The 22,000-nt window shown below is 47.8% G+C and overlaps 1 protein-coding gene across 2 annotated transcripts in view; it reads left to right on the forward strand.

Annotated features, from left to right (window-relative positions):
- Window positions 1–21,912, forward strand: part of Stxbp1 (syntaxin binding protein 1) — a 69,304-nt gene extending 47,392 nt beyond the window's left edge. Inside the window, exons 10-20 of one of the 2 annotated variants that reach the window (XM_005004019.4) lie at window positions 728–835; window positions 2,363–2,423; window positions 4,011–4,076; window positions 4,755–4,835; window positions 6,722–6,860; window positions 7,580–7,689; window positions 9,062–9,163; window positions 10,905–10,990; window positions 12,538–12,692; window positions 14,091–14,215; window positions 20,098–21,912. In XM_005004019.4, coding sequence (XP_005004076.1) covers window positions 728–835; window positions 2,363–2,423; window positions 4,011–4,076; window positions 4,755–4,835; window positions 6,722–6,860; window positions 7,580–7,689; window positions 9,062–9,163; window positions 10,905–10,990; window positions 12,538–12,692; window positions 14,091–14,200 — 1,018 coding nt within the window. In that variant the 3' untranslated portion in view covers window positions 14,201–14,215; window positions 20,098–21,912. The remainder of the gene's footprint in view (window positions 1–727; window positions 836–2,362; window positions 2,424–4,010; window positions 4,077–4,754; window positions 4,836–6,721; window positions 6,861–7,579; window positions 7,690–9,061; window positions 9,164–10,904; window positions 10,991–12,537; window positions 12,693–14,090; window positions 14,216–20,097) is intronic. The other variant, XM_003470627.5, reaches the window with a different exon arrangement.
- Window positions 21,913–22,000: the final 88 nt, after the last annotated feature.

Below are 22,000 nucleotides of genomic sequence, written 5' to 3' on the forward strand. Positions count from 1 at the left end.
AGTCCCAGCACTGGGGAAGATGAGACAGGAGGGTCACTGAGAGTTCATCTCTGGGAGTTCGAGGCTAACCTGGACTACAAAGTGAGTTCAAAGCTAGCCTGAACTACATAATGAGACCTTATCTCAAAACAAAACAAAACATCTCAGTGTCTAAAAACCAATTTTTATTTTTATGGAAACAGATGGTGTGGCTTTAGTGTTATTTATTCTATAACTTTTATCATAAAGGCAGTGGTTTCCAAGTGCAGGTTCTGAAACTAAGTGACTCTCAGCTCCTCTCCCTCCCAATCCCGGCAGTTCTGCTTCTCTTGCGGTTTCTGATTTCATGTGTAATGCCATGCTGCAGGCCTGCTGCAGAGAACTGTCCCAGCCATCTTGCCACCACACATTTGGGGATCCTGTCACAATGCTGTCCCGGAAAGGGACAAACGGGAGCCTTACCTTTCCCCTCTATATACAACTCCTAAGCCACCGTAACTGACTTCGTGCCCTGGATGGGGCTTCTCAGGCCAGCCAACGCAGAAGTATTAACCAATTTGTTGGCTTGGAGTAAAGTGCCAACTTTCTGCTGGGGTTCCAGCTGCCACAGCTGACCTAACCAGCATGTTAGGAGCATTTGCTTGGTCACCTGGCAGCTAAAGATCAGGCTGGTGTTATTTATGACAATGCAGAGGGGGCCTAGTAAATGCTGTGGCCGGTGGACTGCCTGAGTCCATCTTCTCCCTAGGTATGAGACCAGTGGCATTGGAGAGGCGCGAGTGAAGGAAGTGCTCCTAGATGAGGACGATGACCTGTGGATTGCGCTACGCCACAAGCACATCGCGGAGGTGTCCCAGTAAGATGCGCTCCAGCTCACACATCTCCCCAGGGCTGTGGGTGGTGCCTGTGCTCTGGGCACTTTCAGGGGCCAGTTCCTTGCCGTGACCAAGCAACCAGCCTGTTTCCAAGAATGACACATTCTTTCTCTGCGTTTGAGCTACTCCTTCCTCACAAAGTTAGGAAATCCATTCCAGATTAGGTGCTTTTTGAATTCTTAGGAAACATTTGGAGCATTCCCAGAAAAATGCTTTGTAAACATCATTTTAGTTACTTTTCTCCTTGCTAGGACAAAATATCTGAGGCCAGCAATTTAAGGGAGAGGTTTATGTCAGCTCACATTTTGGTCCATAATCAAGTGGCTTCAATGCAGGACAGCCTAGCAGTGGGGAATGGTGGACAGAAAGCAGAAAGAGGAAGCAAAAGCTAGGAATTGAGATGAACCCCGTCCAGGCTGCACACCCAGTGACCATCTGCTCTACCAGACCCGGCCTTCCAGCATCGAGCCAGCTGCACGGCCCCATAATCCACTCATCTTCCAAACACATTGAGCTCTGGGGGCTATCTTAGATCCACTCTATAACAGACGAGCATGTAAAGCCAATTCATTGCTTTGGAAGATTCAGACAAACAGTGTATGGCCTTGCCTTTGAGAGAGTGCGAATGCGAATGTGATCTTCCTCTTTGCCTGCCCTTGCCTGCGCTGTACTTTGCCCTGGAAATGCTGCACAGTGTTTCCAAAACTTAAACATGTTATAATCCCTGTAAATTGTAACAGATCTGCTTTTTCAGAAAGACACATTCTGTTGAATGTGATGTTGAATTAGTGATGTTCTCAGGAAATTCACACAGAAAAAAACCAGTACATTCCTAGGTAGTTCTGTTTAGAGAAATTATCAGCAAATCTTTCTGATTACTCAACCTCAAAAAATACTGACCCACATTTCTTTTTTTTTTTTGGTCTTTTTTCCTTTTTACCGGTACCAGGGATCGAATTCATGACTGCCTGCTTGCAAGGCAGGTGCTTATGCCGCTGAGCTAAATCCCCAGCCCCCTGACCCACATTTCTAGTGATTAAATGTGTATATGAGTTAATTATATGCCTTGTTGCACTAATATGTGTAAATATGTGTATTTTGCAACATGGTGTTTTTTTCAAGCCTTAAATAGATATATTTCAGGGCTAAGAACTTAGCCTTAGTGGTAGACTGTATGTTTAACATGTATAAGGACCAAAGTTAGCCCCCAAACCCCAAAAAGTATTTTTTTTTGTTTGAAAAGAATGAGTTAAACACAAATAGACACTGTGGTATTTTCTTTTCTTTGTCCCTGGAATCATCTGACATGCCCTGACCTGAAGACCACTGGTTTAGAATATTAGTTGGAAAAATAGCATATCTGTCTTTACTTAGAAAATCACTTTAAACAACCTCTGTGGCAGGAGAGATGCTGCACCAGCCTGAGGAAAGCTATTGCGTGACTTCTGCAGCACCCCGGGGGCCCTTGGTGTAGCTGTGAAACTTAGCTGCCTTCTTCCATTTTCCAGGGAAGTCACCCGGTCTCTGAAAGACTTTTCTTCCAGCAAGAGAATGAATACTGGAGATAAGGTAAACACTTGCCAGTGCTCAAAAGACCTGGAAATGTGTGCCTGCTGTCACACTAAGTAAAGGAAGATACCCCTCAGAATAAATAGAAATCACATTTCTATCTTCATTTTATATCAGTTGTTTTCTTTGTGCATTTAAGAGTCAGGGAGGTTCAATATTTTGATGTTTATAGGAAACCAATTTTTATTATTTGGTATCTATTGTTTGAGATCATGGTGTTTCCCGCTACCTCAGTATTGGGGATTGAACCCAAGGCTTTTGCACTGAGCTGCATACCCACCCCTTTATGTTTTGTAAATCTTTTTTTTTTTTTTTTTTGAGGTAGGGTCTCACTAAGTTGCCCAGGTTGCCTTGAACTTGCAGTCCTCCTGTTTCAGCCTTCCGAAGTGCTGGGATTATAGGCATACACTACCACATTTGGCTCAGGGATCATTTTAAGCCAGAAAACCTTGAAACTTTTTAGCTTGGTAGAATTAGAGTTAATAGCTTGGTTTACCAAGGCCTCTCTTTAACCTGACTGACTGACAGTTTAGTCAAGTAGGGTGGACTTAGCAAAGCATCTCTGGTCATGTTACCTCTTTCTTCAAAGCCATTTAGTGTCTTCTGGATCCCCTCACAATCTAGCTGCTTCTGTCTGGCAGTAGCCCCTCCCAAGCCACCCCCTACCCCTAGCTCCTCATTCCAGCCAGCCAGGATGCTCTTGCCCCAGGTCTTTCGCTGGCCCTTTGTTCAGTCATAGCTTCCTTGGGGAACCTCCTCTGGCTTCTCTCTGGACCTCTGAGGTGTAAGTTACATGCACTCAGGCTACCCACTGAGTCTGCTCCAGAAGCCAAGATCCACTCTATTGCCATGACTTGTTTGGTGCCTCTGCTAAGGGTTAAGATCATGAAGCAGGGCTGGGGATTTAGCTCAGCGGCATAAGTGCCTGCCTGGCAAGCATTAGATCATGAGTTCAATCCCCAGTACCACAAATAAATAAATAAATAAATAAAGATCATGAAGCAGAAATTCCTTTTTTTTAAATGGTTTTTATTTTGTCCTTGTATCTCCAGTGCCTTATAATGCTTGAGGTATGTAGTACTCCCATAGATTTGTGTTGGATAAATGAACAGGATTAGATGGGTCCTACAGTCAGAAAGTAAGCAGACCTATCTGATCTGTTGGGAGGGTGGCTCTTAGCCCTCTCGAACCTCCCTGCTTTCCACCTGCCTACAGTTGCAGCCCTTCTGCTGAGCAGAAGTACACACTTGATGCCAAAAGTAGTATAGAGAGAAAAAAAGAAAAAAAAAATTGGCAAGAATTATACTCTCAACAACTTTCTAATCCAGTGGAATAAAACGAAGTGTTAGACTTCAGGGTTTAGTGTTCCACCTGGAAAACAACCATGACATTTAGAGCAATGTTTTTGAGCCAGAGGCCTGGAAGTCTAAACACACTCGATCTCGTGTTTAAGAGCTTCATCTTGAGAGCCCCAGGGCATGCTGTTGGGGAGTCCAGTGTAGCTGCAGTCCTGCCTGGCACCTTGCATAGTGTGTTAGGTCAAGGCCAGTAGAGCTACACCACTGCTTTCCTTTTCATTTTCCTTAGACCACTATGCGGGACCTGTCCCAGATGCTGAAGAAGATGCCCCAGTACCAGAAAGAGCTCAGCAAGGTGTGGAAATTCTAAAGGATGCATTGGAATCCTGCGTGTAAACAGCTGCAAGAAGATCTTGTAGAGCCCTACTACTCCAGTTGAAATCTATGTATTTTTAATCCTCTTTAAAACTTTTATTAGAAAGAAAAGGCCTAAGATAGACAACTTTTTTCCTATCCCTCTGCTTTCTCTCCTTGTCTTTCTCTTCTTTTGCTCTTCCTACTCCCTTGCTGTGGGTGGGAGGCCCCGGCTCCTTCCACACAGGTCTTTCCCCATGCCTGGATGTCCTCACACTGGCCATAGGCTTTCCCACACTGAGGGCTCTGAGAGCAGGCCAGGAAGGTGACCTGAGTTTACTTGTCACATATCCACGCTTCTGTCCAGTATGAGTGAGAGGTGGATGTGAAATCTGGCCCCACCCACTTGAAGAGAAGGAAAGGGAAGTTTCCTCTCCTGGAAGAAAGTGTATCAAAGAATTTTTGGACACCTTGTAAAACCAGCACACCTCGATCCTCCCTCGTGACACAGAACATTTTCTCCCTTGTGTATTTATAGTCATGTGCACACATTTTCTGTCCTTAGGAGGCCAGATACCGATAGAGCCCAGGATCGTGTTGTGTGTTGTAGATGTTCAACTGATGCGGTGTGAGCCAGTGATTATTTCCTTGATCACTAATGCTCTGTGGTTTTTCCTAGTATTCAACCCACCTGCACCTTGCCGAAGACTGTATGAAGCATTACCAAGGCACTGTAGATAAACTTTGCCGAGTGGAACAGGTAGGACATTTTCTTCCCTTTCTGCATGGCGGGGCTTCTGCCATGCCCTTTCACCCAACTGATTTTTAATATTTGACCTTGAACATCCTGCAGAATCATAGGAAGTAGACATGGGAGAACCTGCGACCTCATGTTGTCTCAGCCCTGGAGCTGATCTGGTTCCATTCTCCATGGTAGGGACTAGACTAATCTGGAGTGCTGTGCCATTTGGATTTTGCATGCCTGGCTGTTTTGAAAGACTATTTTCCCTGGAATGGCTGAAGAGAGACATAGAGAGTTCCCAGTCGTATATCAACAGGCTGAATTTTACGTTCTCAGTGTGTTCCCCTCCTGCTGTCCCTGCTATCAGCAGGCAGGCTTTGGAGACATCATAACTGAGAGAAGGCAGGGCAGTAGTAGGTCAGGAACCTTCCCAACCCTTGATCACATGCTATCCTAGAAACTGAGAGATTGGGATTTGAGTTCTGTCTCTGTCACTAATATATATAGGCATAACACATATATATTTCAGAGAGATATATATATATATATATGTCTATTTCTGCATTTTCCTTTTCTACAAAAGGAAATTCACAAAACTGACACATTTTTTAGGGGTATTGTATAGAGTCCTTTGACCTGTCCCTCTTTTTTTCAAGTGTGACAATGTTACTAAACTATGTATTAACTTTTTTTTTTTTTTTTTACCGTGCTGGGGATGGAACTCAGGGATTTGCACAAATCAAGCACTGTTCTACCATTGAGCTTCCCCCAGCTGCTGTCAACCTGTAAGGGAAGAGAGAGGACACTAAAAGATTGTGAGGTCTGAGCTAAAAGTCTTTTTTCACAGTAAGATGCCAACTCAGGTTCTCAGGGTAAATCCTTTGCAGTGCTGAGAGCACCCAGCTTAGGTCTGCAAGCCCTATCCATGTTGTTGCTATTTTATAAGGGGCAGAAACCATCCACTTCTCAGGTGAGCTAAGGTATCCTTTCCAAAGGAGTTTAACCAACCAGAAAGCAGGTTCTTAGATCAATAAAAATGCAGTCTGAGATTAAGCTTTGAAAGTTTAAAACTTCTCAGAGGTATTGTTGAACTCATTGCATTTAACCAGACTTGCAGAGTCAGGGCCTCTGCAAGGAGAGATGAGAGAGAGCCTGGGAGAGGTGGGCCATCCTGGCTTCCTCAGACTTGGTCTGGCGAGTAGCAATCACTTGAAATCCTCATTTTTGTGAACTCCTGGAAAGGAAGTCTCCAGAGAGCCACAGAGGAAGCTGTGGGGACCAGGGGTTCCCCTAAGAACTAGACCGGGTGGCCTTAGCTTATGGAGCACAGCACATTGCATACCCGAGGCGTACAGTGGGGCAGGGTATTGTGTTCCTTCCCAGCCTTTCTGTCTTCCTTCATCTCCCAGGGCACAAGTTTTCAGATTTGGAAAACCCTCTGCTTTTTTTTCCCCCTCATCCTTTAAAGTGGTGAGAGGATTAAAAATAAAAGTTAAAACCCTACAGTAGTCAGAACTCAAAAACCTTGTCCTTTCATGCCAGGGGAAGTGGAATGGAGAGAATCTAACCATGCAGAGGCTCCTTGAGTTTCCAGAGTTCTCTTGGGCTGCCAGTGGCCTAGGGACTGGCATAGGCACCCTCAGGCACACTCACCTATGGGAGGACTTACCTCACATGAGGGGGCAGGGCCTGGGGAAGACACTTAGAGGCTGCCATGCACTCTAACCAATGCTGTCCAAAGCAGCGTCAACACCAATGCTGATTCTGCATGTTGTGAGGAGAAGCCCTGTTAACACTCTGACCCAACCAGACTGCAGACCCCAGACATTGGTGGGCCCTGAACTTCTAAAGTGCCATCTGTGCAAATATCACCAGAAGTAGAAAAAAAAGTGTGTTTTCTACAGGACCTGGCAATGGGCACAGATGCAGAAGGGGAGAAGATCAAGGATCCCATGAGAGCCATTGTCCCCATCCTGCTGGATGCAAATGTCAGCACTTATGACAAAATCCGTATCATCCTTCTCTACATCTTTTTGAAGAACGGTAAGAAAGGCAGGATATGCAGAGGGGATAGGCTGTAAGAGAAAACAGTAGAAAAGTGTTTTATAAGAGACAGAAAGGGGCCAGGATATGGCTCAGCAGCACTGCACCTCCCTGGCAAACATGAGGTCCTGAGCTTGATTCTCAGTTTAAAAAAAGAGAGAGAGAAAGGGGAAGAAGAGTAGGTTCTGGAGGCTCTTCATGCTTGGGGAGATGCAGTGTAGTCAAATCAGTTGCAGCCAGAGGCTGAGGGGCCCCGCATGATTCTCAGGAGCCAGTGCAAATGACAGAGAGGAGGCAGAGCTGACTGGCTTCATGGCAGTTTACTGAGCTTTTCCTGCCAGTGATCTTAACTTGCTTCACATTTGTCATCTCTACTCTTTTATCAAAGAATGGACTTTCACCCACAGTTGCCAAAGTGTCTACAGTGTAGGAGAAGGGTAAAAAGACTCGCTTGTCCAATAGGACTTTGACGCACAGTGGGGGTGGGTAGGCATTGCTAAAAAGCAGGCAGATGGAAACCCCGACGGCAAGGGCCAGCTACTGATGATATCACATAGGGCAGAGTGACTTGAATGGAAAGGGAGAGCATTGTTCTGGTTTTGGCTTAGAGTCGAGCAGCTTAGAGTCGAGTGGCACCAATTTCTGCTGTCTTCAGCAGAAGGGAAGTGGGTCATGGTGGGCAATGGCTAAGTGTGCTGATGGCTGTCTTGTGCCTACAGGCATCACAGAGGAGAATCTGAACAAGCTGATCCAACATGCCCAGATTCCCCCAGAGGACAGTGAGATCATCACCAACATGGCACACCTCGGTGTGCCCATCGTCACGGATGTGAGGGCCCTTGATGGTAGCAGTGGGGAGAGGGTGGTGTCTGCTCCTATAATAAGGGACAGTGTCTCATGACACACCTGTGCAGATAAAATAAGGGGGATGAAGGTATCCAAGAAACAGAGTAAGCAGATGTGCACCGCTTGGCATTGTATGGTCATCAAAACTGAGCTGCTGCATCTCTGAACCAAAATCTAAGAGGTCATCCAGTTTCACCTCTTGTATCTTGAGGATGGTCTGACTTTACCTTGGATATCTCAGACTCGGTGTCTCCCCTGAGGAGGTGAAGGCTACATTACAAAGTGGGCAGCCTTGCTACTTCTGAGCATTGGGCAGAGGGGTTGGGCAAGAACTAAGCCAGGCAGGTGATCTGGAGCCCCACATACTATGCTCTGGGCAGGGCCCTACAGTGCCTTTCAGAACTTGTTCCACCTACAGGCAGGCAGCCTATGGAGCAGAAATAGCAGAGCTGTATGTGAGCCAGAACCTTACAGACCCAGGCTCTTTGCCATGGCCATCAGTGGTCAGTTTGTCACTGGCAGGATTTGATGTTTATATACCCTGTTCACAAGAAAGATCAAAATGTTGGGCTGGGGATTTAGCTCAGTGGCATAAATGCCTGCCTTGCAAGTGTGTGGCCATGAGTTCGATCCCCGGTACCAATAAAAAAAAAAAAAAAGAAAGATCAAAATGCTAACAGAGAAAATTCACTTAGTACAGTTTATACTACTGAAATAAAAACTAAATCATATCCAAAGGGGATATTTTCTCCTACCATAGGCAGGAAACTTTTTTTTTCCCCTTGAGGTACTGGGAATTAAATGTAGGGCCTTGCATATGCCAAGCAAGTGCTCTATTACCAACCTACAAACCCAGCCCTTTTATTTATTTATTTTATTTTTTTGAGACAGGGTCTTGCTGAGTTGCCAAGACTGGCCTCAAATTTGTAATGCTCCTGTCTTTGCCTTCAGTGTAACTAAAATTACAGGCATGCCATAAGGCTCATGATGGCAAAAAACATTTTTTTACTTACCTGGATATTGTTTGTTTGGATGGTTTTGGTTTTTTGTATCAAGAGAACTCAGGACTTTGTGTTTGCCAGGCAGACGCTGTGCCACTGACCTATATCCCTGGCCTTATATCGTTTTTAAAAAATTTTTATATTTGAGCCATGTTTGTCATCTTGCATGACTTTAAAGAACCAAATTTGTTCTAGCCCTAAAGGGGGCAAATTTTATGCTGTTGTGGGGAGAACCTCCCCTCTTATCACTCTGCCAATGCTGACTCTGAGGGAGTGCTCGAGAGAATTTCCAGAGGCCACTGAGGCATGGGTGGCCCCTGATGAGAGTCCAATGCCGCATGTGCTTGCCTCCAGTCCACGCTGCGCCGCAGGAGCAAGCCAGAGCGGAAGGAGCGCATCAGTGAGCAGACCTACCAGCTCTCACGGTGGACCCCGATCATCAAGGACATCATGGAGGTCAGTGGCAGGGTGCGGAGGAGGAGCCAGGTGCTTCCAGTCTCACTTGCTCTCAGGTGACCATGACACCCTGTGGTCTCATTTCCCTGAGAGAGTAAGTGCACCTTACTCCAAGGGCTCATAAAGAGACGGAGCCCCTAGGAGCCACCCATTTGCTTTTTTTTTTGTCTTGAGAGATGCGGCCCTGTGCATTGGGGGCCCTCAGATGGTGCAGTGTCCTAAGGAGCCAGACATATGGCAGCATCTCAGAGTCACATAGCAGGGTACCCATTGTGGAAGGCTCTTAGCAAGGTGATGCAGCCTGACCTGCCACTCCTACTGCTCCCCTCCCTGAGCACTCCCACCAAGAGGCCAGGCCTCTGTTTTGTGTTAAACAGATCCCTTACCTGGAGTGTTCTGGCCCTTCCCTGAGTCCTGCTTTCCCTCAGACCTTTGTAAGATCACATGGTGCCCATTGGTCACCCCATATGTCTGACCACTGGCGCAGCGCAACCTCTTAAAGCAGTGTTAAGTGCCCTTATGTGCACATGTGCTGCTTACAGTTGGGTCATCTTATGCAATAATCCCATCTCCTTGGCTGCCTGTCCTCTGGCACAGAGCCTTGCACATAGCGGGTGATCTGCATCTGTTGGCTGTAGGATGATAAAAGTGGTGGCATCACAGTGGCTCTTGTGTTCCTACCATGTCCCAGCTTCTCTCCTTGTAGCGGGAAGAATCTGTATAGTCCTGTACCACCAGATCTTTGGGATTGGCCTCAAGATAACCTGCTCAACTTCCATACTTGGCAGGCAAGCAAAACAAGGGTCCCAGGAAGAAAAGGACTTGTCCAGGATCCCTTAGTTTGTAGCACCCCTACTGAATCATACATTAAGGTAAACATATTTTAGGACTGAGGGTGTGGCCTACTTCTGCCTCAGGTCCTTTGCACTTGAGTTTCCCTTTGCCTTGTGCTTTGTGTACATAAGGTTCTGGGTTCAATCCCCAGCTCCACCAAAAAGAAAAGAAATTTCTTTTTTGTCTTTTTCCTTTTTTATCGGTACCGGGGATCGAACTCACGACTGCCTGCTTGCAAGGCAGGAGCTTATGCCGCTGAGCTAAATCCCCAGCCCCAGAAAAGAAAATATTATATATATATAATTTTAAATAGGATGAATCAGCTTCCTGTGTTTGAAGCACATAATCCAAAAGGACAGGTGGACAGAAAATATACTGAAACCAATTTTTTGCTCTGTGGAACAGATACAGCCAGCCTCTGAGTCCCATTCTCTCTTTTGTTTTCTACTATTTCCCTCTCCTCCTGCTCCCCAGGCCTCCAAGGACATGTGTAGGTGTCACATGGTGGCTCTTGGGAAGAACTTGGATTATCAGGCAGCTGAAGCTGGCTGGAACCCACCCACCAGACAATCAGCCCCTCAAAGGCTGCAGGAAAGACTCTGCTCCTGCCCTTCCCATGGGCAGAGCACATGTGTAACTTCAGATAGATTATTTTTGAAGAGAAAATTGGAGGAGAAAATGCAAAACTTACTTTCTTTTTTATACTTTATTTAAGAGTAGACTTCCCGACTCTGAGCAGTATTACAGCCAGCTGTGCAGCATGTGGTTGACATGAGCCATGGCTGAGCCTTCGCAGTGGTGAGAGAGCACAGGTGGTTCCAAACCTGGCTTCAATTTCACTGCCTCCCATGCTCTTAGCATCATGCTTATAGATGGCAGGCCTGACCTCTGTGTTTCTTCTCTGCAGGATACTATCGAGGACAAACTTGATACCAAGCACTACCCATATATCTCCACCCGCTCCTCTGCTTCCTTTAGTACCACCGCTGTCAGGTAGGTACACGTGGGGTGAGCAGGAAGATGGGATCTAGTTGGATGACAGCCACATGGCTGTCTCTTACGATGTGTAAGGGCCCCTCACCATTCCCCAGTGCAGCCAGGTCCCTACCACAGCCCCCATGGCTTCTCCTTTCTCATTCCTCTCTTGCAAACTCGGCTTCAACCACACCAGCCCCCTTGTCAGGCCCACTTCTCAGGTCCTTTGCACTTGGGTTTCCCTTTGCCTGAAATGCACCAGAGGCATCTGTACAGCCTATACTTACTCCCTTTGGGTCTTTAACCAAGTGTTACAACCTCTGCTTCTCCCTGACTACCCTGGTTAAATTCTGGTACACTGCATTCACAGTGACTCTGTCATAGCCCTAGTGTGGAAATAGTGCCAACATTCACTGACTGAAATAAGTGAACAAAATGCTGTGACTCCTGAAAACAGTTGGGGTTGAGCACGTGAGCAGGGGAGAGCAGTTAGTGACTCCAAGAGGGTGACTGCCAGCACCAGTGACTGTAGTTCCCAGGGTTGACGGTCTAGAATGCATTCCCCTTTGTCACTTTTCCTCTGCTTTTCTGCCTGTCTTCTTTCTTGCTTCTCTTCTCTCCATTGTCATTTTTAACCTTCCTGGCCCTGGGCCAGAGGCCTGGGGTGGCATTTGTGCTCTGGCGTTTTCTCTCTGATGGTAGCACAGGTGAAATGTTCATTGCTGAACTTGTAATAAAAGACCAGATCCCTTGCCTGGCAAGCCCAAGGTCCTAAATTTGATTCCCTAGGACAGCAGGGGGAGACAGAGCACCAGATGTATCCAGGTTGGAAAGCAGCTAGAATGCTGTCCTGAGCCAAAATACCTCAGGATTCAGACAAGATTTGTTTTCCATTCGGTTTTCCTGCTTTCCCAACCTTTCTCTCTGTTGTGAGGGAGTCATAGGGACTTAGGGAGCCCCTAAACTGCAGGGCTGCTCACCGGTGCCCCTCAGGGTGGCCTGGCAGTGGTGCCTGGCCCAGCTGTGCGCTCCACCTGTCCCCATCTTCAGGGTACAAGAGCGCTGAGCTCTCCTCCTTCACAGCACGGTGCAGACTGCTTCTCTCACTCACCCAGTCTCTGAACTTCGACCTCTTGGCTGGCAGGGGCTGTCTCTTTGGGGAGCCAGGGCTGCACAGCCCAGCCTACCTGAGGGAACTGGTGAGACAACCAGTGAGGAGGACCTGTCTGTCCTCACAACTCAGTGCCCCAGGCCAGCTCAGGATGGTGCACAGTCTGGAGCAGACACTTGAATGAGCACAGTGCTGGAAAGCTGCTGAAAGCGACCTGTCCAGCACCAGAGTTGGCTGAGCCTGTCTGTTGCCTGCGTGCTTCTAGAGTGACAAAGCCACAGTATAGGTGTCCACATGGGTTGGAATTCCATTGGCATTCAATTCAGCCTTCCCATGCAAGTGTCTGGTCTATGTTGAGTCCAGCCATACAGCATGGCATGGACAGCCACCGCATTATAAAGAATGAGATTCTCTAAGTGCAGGTAGACATCACTCTCTTTCTCTCTCTCCTCAGCGCCCGCTACGGGCACTGGCACAAGAATAAGGCCCCGGGGGAGTACCGCAGTGGCCCTCGCCTCATTATTTTCATCCTCGGGGGTGTGAGCCTGAACGAGATGCGCTGTGCTTATGAGGTGACCCAGGCCAACGGCAAATGGGAGGTGCTGATAGGTGAGTCCCATGAGCCTTCCAGAGGAAGGAGCTATCTCATTGCTCAGACTCCATTCCATGCTTTGGTGTCGCATTCCATCCTAGGTTCTCCATCGCCCCAGTTAAACCCAGTCCTGGAAACCTAGGTAGCAGAAATAAAGGGGCAAAGGGTTCCCTTCTCCTGTTTGTCCTTTCTGAAAGGCAGTGCCATGAGGCGGAAAGTGCCTGATCATAGAGTCCAGCACTCAGGCTGAAACCTGTTGTCTGCCACTGCCAAGTGGAGTCACCTTGAGCAAGTGACTTACCAAGAAGCCATTCTCCTTACCCAAAAAAACCAGCTTTATAACACCCACTTGCAGTGTGGATCTAGGCCTGAGTTGAGAGCTGCAAGTTTCCCAGCACTGGGCCCATACCACTGGTACTCCACTGAGGGCAGGAAGTCCTTCATGTCCTCCTCCACCCATCAGCTGGAGATGGATGGACCGTGTGCGAGGAGATAGTGCCCAGGACCTACCAGCTTGACTCCAGTGTCCCGTTCAGTGCTCTGTCAACAAGAGGCTGGGGCCTCTGTGGGAACATACTCTGAGGAAAGCATGAGGCCGGGACCTTAGTGTCCTTCAAAAGGGGTGTTCTGTGTTTCCCCACTAGTGTCCTTTCTGCTGCCTATGGATGGCCCCACAGGCCATTTACATCTGAAGTGCTTCAGGAAAGTCCTGTCTCCTACCACTGAGTGCCCACTACTAGTCATGATCCCAAGCAGTCATTACTTCAATAAGTGTTATTTTACAACTTGACTGGGGAGACCAAGCTACAGCATCTCCCAAGATATCCAAGTATGCAGGCTCCATAAACCAGCCATGGCCTCCTGGGTCCAAGATGGACTGCTCGGTAGTGTCCCCTGGTGGGAAGAGTGCGTTTCCCTCCCCAGGCCTTCAGGCCTCCCCTAACTGATTGCCAGTTCACCCTGTAGCTGTTCTCCTCTCGGTGGCATAGGCCCAAGTTGTGCAGCTGTTTTTCTGCTTGCATATGTGTTGCATGAACATGTTGAATAATTACAAGCTGAAACACAGCTTTCCTGGACAGAAGCTGTCACAGCCAGGCTTTGGCTGTAAATCTTACCCTTCCCCTTTGGATCTGCCTTGAGGTTCCGTGGTGGGAGGTAGAAACCCAGGGGTACAAAGTTACCCTGCAGGTTCATGGAGGGGCCTCATGCAGACAGCTGATATCCAGTGTGTGGCCTCATCTGCTTTGTGCACACCCGCTGCCTTGCTGCCTCTGTGTGTATGTGTGTGCATGCATGCCTGCCTGTGTGTCCTGCTTCCTCACGCCTCATTGGCTGCAGACAACGTAGGCCTAAATTGGCATGTTCCTGTGACCTACCTTTGTTCAAGCAGTCAGCTGGCCTCTGTTCTCCCACAGGTTCTACTCATATTCTTACTCCCACCAAATTTCTCATGGACCTGAGACACCCCGACTTCAGGGAGTCCTCTAGGGTATCTTTTGAGGATCAGGCTCCAACAATGGAGTGAGAGCCAAAGAAAAAAGTAAAAGCAGCTTATTACAGAAAAGAAACTCTTCCACTCTGAAGGGTTTTCTTTGATTATTCCGTCACTCTTTTTTCTTTATTTTTCCCTTTGGTTTCTTTCTTTCTTTTTTTCTTTCTTTTTAAAAAAAATTTTATTTTAACAAGAAAATGCTTGCAGTTCTAAACACCGATTGAAAATGTGTCCAGCACTGCCTTTATACCCACCCTGACCCCTAACCCCTCTGGGCTCTGACCCACCAGCTCACTCATGCCTTGGGCTACATGCTGCTCAGGCAGGTGGCGGCAGCCATGGGGTTACACCAGCACAGTAGGACTGCCTTGCGAGCAGTCCTCAGAGCAGTAGCCGGAGGTTGAGGGATACCTGAGGCATGGTGCCCGTACCTGCTCCCCAGGGGCATGCCATGGGCTCCCTCGGGGAATGTAAGTGCTCTGGTGGTAGCGTGGCACAGGACCTTGCGAGTGAAGTCCTCTGGAAAAGGCAGCATCCAGGGGAGATGCCCATGGGTATCCAGGCAAGGAAGGCTTGGAGGAGAGTGGGGAAGAAGCCACATCTGTGGTAGATGTAAGACTGCCTTTGGCCAGCACAGGCACTTACCCAAGAGACAGGTGCTATGGATGACTGGCACAAGCTACCAGTGAGACGTGCTTTTGTCTAATGTTGCTCCAGTCTCCAGTGAGACGTGCTTTTGTCTAATGTTGCTCTCCAGAAAACGGCATGTGCTATAGGGCCAGGAGTTTAGCTCAGCAGCACAAGCACCTGCCTGGCAAGTGAAAGATCATGAATTTGTCCCTGGTACCAAAAAAAAAGAAAGAAAATGGCATACCCTAGTCATCAGCTCTCTAAGAACTTGCTTTTATTTTCATTCTCCTGCGAATCTTCCAGCAGGTGAGTGATTGCACACTGTCTCCCTGTGAGGGTTCTTGGTGAGGTCTGAAGCCTTTCAGGGAAAATCTCTTCTAGATGCTATGGCCTTGTAAGAGTTTCCTTCTCTCTCCCAGCAAGCTGGCTACCCAGGAACCCCTTTGCTGTTTGGTAGATGATCCAAATGTTGTTTTTCCACATCGTCTTCATTCCTTTGTCTCCCTCCATCCTTCACAAGTGTTAGCGCCTCCTATAATGTGTTTCAAGTGACTGACTGATCTGTTACAGCATAGTTCCTCATCTTTATTACATAATCCGTGATGAGGCACCTTTGTGCACCTGATCTTGGCTACACCACTGAGGTTGAACAGTGAAAATACCCCCTCACTGTGAACTGAGATATGGTCTAGTAGTTACAGAGTCTGAGTCACTTATAAGCAGTTGGAAGAAACCTAGACTCAGGGCCAGGAGGACTGGATTCCAGCCCTGCTCTTTCATGAATGCAGTGACAGGTCACCCCACTTCTGAAGCAGGACTGGAGCACCCTGAGGCTCCTTGGAGCTCTCACAGTGTGTAACTCAGTAATTCTGACATGTGCCTCAAATCATGCAGACCACCCCAATTTCTGAGGAATTGCAAGGGAATGATCTAACAGAACCTGGGCTAGATAACATCAGAAGGCTGTTCCTTTCTATTAGGAAAGTGTTCCTGCATCCTGAAGACAGGAACAGGAGGCTGTGCCATTTATCTCTTCCACTCTCCTGGTGCCAGCAGAGGAATGACATACTCCAGGGTATCCGTGAGCCAGAAAGGAGCTGGGGATGGCTTTTGGCCCCCATCCTGCATGGGCTCATCTTCCTCTAGAATGCAAGGCCAGTGGGTGGGAAATAGAAGTGGTTTTTAAAAAAAAAAAAAAAAGTCATTCCCTAGAAGCATCTTGCTCAGGTGTTAGGCACACCTAGTTCTGAGCACACTCAGCAAGTAGGTGGGCAGCACCTGCTGCAGGAGGGGTTGAAGACCCTAGAGGACTTGCTAACTGCAGTGACCACAGATTGCCTGCAGGATCCAAAGGAATCACAGACCTAAGCCTCATGGATCCTGCTGGCATTAATGCTGGGGTCCCTGCTTCCCACGAAGCCTCCCCTTTGTAGGCTTTCCCCTATTTTCTATTCAGTCAGTTGAGGCTTTGCTGCTGTCAAGACGGAGAAAGCATGAGTTCTGGCTGTGCACTAAGTTCTGGCTTCTAAAACAGTTGGCTGGCAGTGTTGGGTTTTACAGGGCTCAACCAGCAAACCAGAATGCAGATTACAACCTGACTTAGGGCTGGGGATGTAGCTTGGTGATAGAGCACTTGGCCTGGCATGTTAGAGGCCCTGGGCTCAATTCCCAGCACCAGGGATGAAAAAATGCGACAGCCCCAGATGACCGCAGGGCAAAACAGTGCAGACTGTTGGAGAGCTTGAGTTTTCTCGTTGAATATCAGTTCTGTGGTAGTGCATCTTTTAAAAGATGAATCTTCTGGGGCTGGGAATCTAGCTCAGCGGCATAAGCGCCTGCCTTGCAAGCAGGCAGTCGTGAGTTTGATCCCCGGTACCGATAAAAAGGAAAAAGCCAAAAAAAAAAAAAAAAAAGAGAGAGAGAGAGAGAGAGATGAATCTTCTGCCCAGCACTCGCTATCTCCAGCAGACATCCTGTGTCACTTTGTCTTCCCAGTGGCTCCCTCTCCTCCCTGAGGCAGCTTCCTCTGGTCTGGGTTTTAGGGAGTCAGTGTGGACAGGTGAATTTTGCAGATTCCACCAATCCTCATCCTACTCTCTGCCCATGATTGTGTGGAATCATCCAGGCAGTGACACCTTCTAAGTTTCCAACTCTTCACTCTGGTTGATTTGGGTCAACAGTACTAGTCATGAGGGATTGACAAAGAGGCTGCCAGCAGCAAATGAAAAAACCTGGGTCTGGATGGGCCCTGCCATGCTATGCATAGTACTTGGGAGAAAGGTGGATTTTTTTGTCTTTTTGAGACAGGTTGACACTATGTAATCCAACCTGACCTTGAACTTACTTTGTAGCCCAGGCTCACCTCAACTTAGTGATACTCCTGCCTCAGCCTCCCGAGTGCTGGGATTACAGGCCTGTGCCACCACACCTGGCCTGCATTTTCATTTTTCGTATTTTTACTTTATTCCAGACTGGGATCAGGTAAGTTTCCTTCTCAGTGGGACTCAGGATTGGACTTAGGTTCAGAGCCCAGCTGCTGTTAAGCATCACTGTATCTTTTTCCCTCCCAGGAAGCCCCCAAGTAACCAGAATTGAGAGAACAGAGACTCCCTCTGTGCCACCAGCTTACCCTAAGCAAGCACTCGTCCACTCTGACCTTCCTTCTTCTTGCCTGTGGGTGGAGGAGTGGGCCTGACTGCTGCGCTCCTGACATCCTTAGTCATCAAGCTTGCCTTGCCACTGCCACTGGGGTCTTCCAGGATCTGTAGGTCTGCGCCAACTTGTACTGAGTGATTAGCCAGTCTTAGAACTCTTGCTTGTCCAGCTGATATCAGCGTAGAGAAAGGATTTTGTCCTATCAGGTTTTTTTGTTGCCCATGGCTTTGAAAACCTTGGCCAGGTGCCCACTTTGTGTCATCATTATCCAGTTATGTGAAGTGGACCAAGAGCAGCAGAAACCACCTGCTGATTTTTCTGGAAGGCTGACATGGGCAGCCACATTTAGACTCAAAATGGGAACATTTGTAAATTTTGCCTATTGGATTCATTGAGCTCTGTTTGCAGTGGTTATGGTAAAGAAAGGCTTGATCAACATTAACAAAATGATACAAACTATTGTGTCTCAGAAATTGGTTTTGAGGGGCCGGGGATTTGGCTCAGTGGTATAAGCGCCTGCTGGACAAGTGTGAGGTTGTGAGTTCGATCCCTGGTACCAAAAAAAGAAAGAAAGAAATTTATTTTGAGGTCATTTGATTTAATACTAACTGATCTGATTCCTTAAGAGACCAGGTGAGGGGCTGGGGATTTAGCTCAGCGGCATAAGCACCTGCCTTGCAAGCAGGCGGCCATGAGTTTGATCCCCGGTACCGATAAAAATGAAAAAGAAGAAAAAAAAGAGAGAGACCAGGTGAGAGAAGGCCCAGGAATATACCTGGTTGTCACCAAGCCTCTGTCCTAAAATTCTCAGTCAGGACAGAATTTCAGAAGGTCTGTGATCAGATAATAGCAGAAAATTCTAGCACATGGATTCATTTACCTCTCTTTGGTCTCCCCAACTGCTGGATTTGTATGTTGGCAGGATACCAACATACAGGTGGGGGGCACCTTTAGAGACAGGATTTTGACCAGAGAAGCCTCTTGAGAGTTGGAGTTATCCTTAGAACTGAGTCTGCAGTCTTGTTTCCTGGAGTGCAGCTGGGAGCTGGGGAACAGTGAGCTAGGTTTCTCTCGAAGGTGTGCTGCCTGTTGCCTCGAGGTGCTGCAGAGACTCTTCCCAAGTCTAGACGCACTGGCTGCATTGAGTTGAGGTTCGAAGGCCTCACTCTAGCAGCAGTTTGCACTTCAGAGCTGCACTCATGTTTATGACTTTTGACCTTGTTTGTCCAACAGCCTTTGACTTCCTCTAGGACTAGGGAGAAGATTGATAAGTTCACAAGGGGATTGCTTCAGGGTAAAAAGAGCACTCTAAAAACACCCAGGAACACATTCCTGAAACCTGTTTCCCCTCTGCTTTAGGAGCCTCAGGTCTGCAGAATAGTGAGGCAGTTTGAGAGAGCAGGGGCACAGATGGGCTGGGTTTTGGGGACATCCAGTCAGTGGCCCTGAGAAGTAACTAAGAGCTGGCTTCTGTCTCAGAGCAGTGAGTGCCTGGGATGGAGTTGCAGAGGATGGGATGTTGGCAGATGCCTCTCACAAGGAACAGGATATTGCCCATTGTTTGCCAATCCAGACTGACCAGGAAAGTGTCCTGTGCCAGCAGTCCTGGTCAGCCAAGCAAGCAACTGGTCAGAGGCACAGGGGCCCTGGTGTCAGAATCATGCCCAATATGCCAGCCAGAGCTTTCTTTTGCCTGCCTTGGAGGGAAATTGGCATTTGGGGTTTCCACTCCCTGCTCCCACAAAGGCCCATCCCTCACCAGGTCTCCAGGGAGGCACATTTTCAAGCAGGAGCTCTTTTGTTTAGTTCTTCCTTCCCACCAGGATCTTTCTTTGAATTCCACAGCTGCATGCGTGCAGGCCTCATGCTCACAAGCCACCAGTCACTTCCTTTCTGTTTGGTTGAATCCATGTCCAGATCACACGGTCCATGCCTCATTTTTTACTGCACTTACTAGATCTCTCCTTATGAAAGAAGCCTTCATTTTTAATTTATTTATTTATTTATTTTTACTTTTGCACTAGAAGATTATCTGATTCCATTAGCTTAAACTTTGGCAAGCATTTCTAATCTTACAATGCGCGGTCTCTGCAAGGTAAGGCCTCAGGTCCCTGCCCTTCCCCTCTCACACCTGAGGTCCCTCATCACTGCAGAGCCAGTCTGCTGGCTCCCCAAGGTCAGTTACTTCCCCAGGGGCTTTGCCCACTCATGACCTCCCTGTCAGATACCATCCTTTCCACACATGGTTCCCTAACAGCCTTGTTGTCTGCCTGTCCCCTGCCATGCTGTCACCCTTCTCCCCTGGCCACACTTAAAAATTTCTCTCCCTGGCTTCATTCACCTTGAGTTCAGAGAGATGCAGACAACGCTGGGCTCCAATGGGAGTTTCCTGCGGTTTGTTCCTCAATATAGCTGGGAACCGTGTCTGAGCTAGATGATGTATTTTCTTCAACCACAGTTCCCAAACATCTCCCAGGCCTGCTGTGGCAGGGCCCAGACCCCATCCCCAAGGCCTCCCTGCTTTCCCTGGACCCGTACCAGGGTGGGGGAGGAGAATGGGCACAGAGTGGGGAGTGGAGAAGTGCAGGAAAGGAAGCATGCGAAGCCAGAACGGGCACGCTCACTGTCTTCTCTGCCTCCCTCAGGATCCACGCACATTCTCACCCCACAGAAACTGCTGGACACGCTGAAGAAACTGAACAAAACAGATGAAGAAACAAGCAGTTAAAAAAAATAAGCTGCCCCCCAGGCCACGCCCCCTTCCCACAGTGCTCCGCAGTTCCCTAGCGCGACGCCTTGGTTGCTTTGCTGCCTCCCAGCCCTGCACGCTCTGGCCAGCCCTGTCGCGCTGCATTCTTGTGTTTCATGATGCCCTCTTTTCCTTGGAACAAAAGAGAATAATGCATTGTGTTTTTTAAAAGAGTAGTTCACGTGCAAGCGCTGTGCCGCGGAAGTCTGTGAACTCTAGAATGAATGAACGACTCCCCGTTATTTATGATTCTGTGACCTTGTACATAGTCCCAGCAAATTGCTTGTGTATGGAAAGGCAGAAGATTGGGTGTAATTATGATCTTGTTTTGGGTTGTCCCTGTTCTTGTTGGGATTCATAGAAGTGTCTGTGTTCTCAAAGTATTTCACACTGAGGATGAATCTGTTCTCTTCATTCCAGTCCCTCCCCTTGGTGTCTGTTTTCATGCAGATCAGCTGAGAAGTGACAATCAGGGTCAGACACATTGTGAGGTTGGAGATTCTCCCCCTAGTACTCCCTGCCCCTGGCAGCACAGCTGTGGGTAGAGACGGGATGTTCACACATAGCCAGGCTGGATATTGGCTAGCAGCTTCTCTGCAGCTGCCACTGCCCTCCCGGGTTGTGACCCTGAGGGAAATCCTGCCGCCTGAGTCACCACAGTGTGTGAAAAGCAGTCACTTGTTGGGACCTCCATCTCCTCTAGTGAATAGTTAGGCCTGCCCACTTGACCGTCAGACCCTTTCCTCTCTTACCATCCCTAACAGCTGCTTTTCATGAGCAGCGTCAGCTTGGGCAGGGGACCTGAAGAACAGTGCCCTGCTGTCCTTATTCATTGGATTGAGGCTGAATCTGTCCCCACCTTGCAAGCAACATTTGTTAAGATTATCCTCAGTTTAAGATACCCATGGTTCTTTATTTTGTGTATTGTGCAGTCATGTCATCGTGGTCGTAAGAGGAAATGATCATTTTGCTCTCTGTATAAAAATATAGCTATAATGCAGAAATTAAAGAAACAGATGCTGGAAGGATGTCTCCTCATCCTCAGGACTCAGCAGTTTCCCAGTCACTGGGAATAAGCACACCGCTTATCCTGCTGCTGTTGTTGCAAAATATGACAGTGGAAGTCACAAAAACGTCCCTGCCTAGCCCCCACTCCCTCTCCCTCCCGCAGACTGTGTGTATCTTACTGTGTCTTGTGATGTCATTGCAAATGTGATATATGCTAATTCAGCTCAGCGCAGCCTCCGCCTTCCTTCGATATGTTCCTTGCCCGTCCTGTTTAGATGCATTGTGCCGTTCTCTTCTCCAGGCTTTCAAACCTCCCTGTGCACTCAGATTAGTATTCAGGTCTCCTCTGGTTAGCCTTCTCCCCTTAAGAGATCTTATTTCCTTAGGACAGAACTATAGGGCCTTGCATTGGTTTGTTTCTTATCGTTGCTACTTGTTTTGTCCCCTCTCTCTGACCAAGCAATGCTCATGCTTCAGGACTTTGTTTGTCAAACATGTCAGTTTTCCTTTCTGTTATTTATATAAAAATAATTTATCAAAAGGATATTTTAAAAACCGCTAGTCTGTCTTGAAACTTGTTTATCTTTAAATTATCAGAATCTCAGTGTTTGAAAGTATTGAAGCACAAACATGTATCATCTCTGTACCGTTCTGTACTAAAGCATTCGAGTCTAATAAATAAATAAATCAGTGCCCACTCACACCCAGGGCAACTTCCAGGCTGGTTTTACTTCGGGGAGTATAAGGAAAAGCCCTTTGCTACAGTCCCCTGTAGAGGAGGCCAGCCGCCC

The sequence above is a fragment of the Cavia porcellus genome, unplaced genomic scaffold (assembly GCF_034190915.1).
Source record: "Cavia porcellus strain 051 isolate PalLab524CR breed Dunkin Hartley unplaced genomic scaffold, mCavPor4.1 scaffold_1, whole genome shotgun sequence".
Lineage (NCBI taxonomy): Eukaryota > Metazoa > Chordata > Mammalia > Rodentia > Caviidae > Cavia > Cavia porcellus.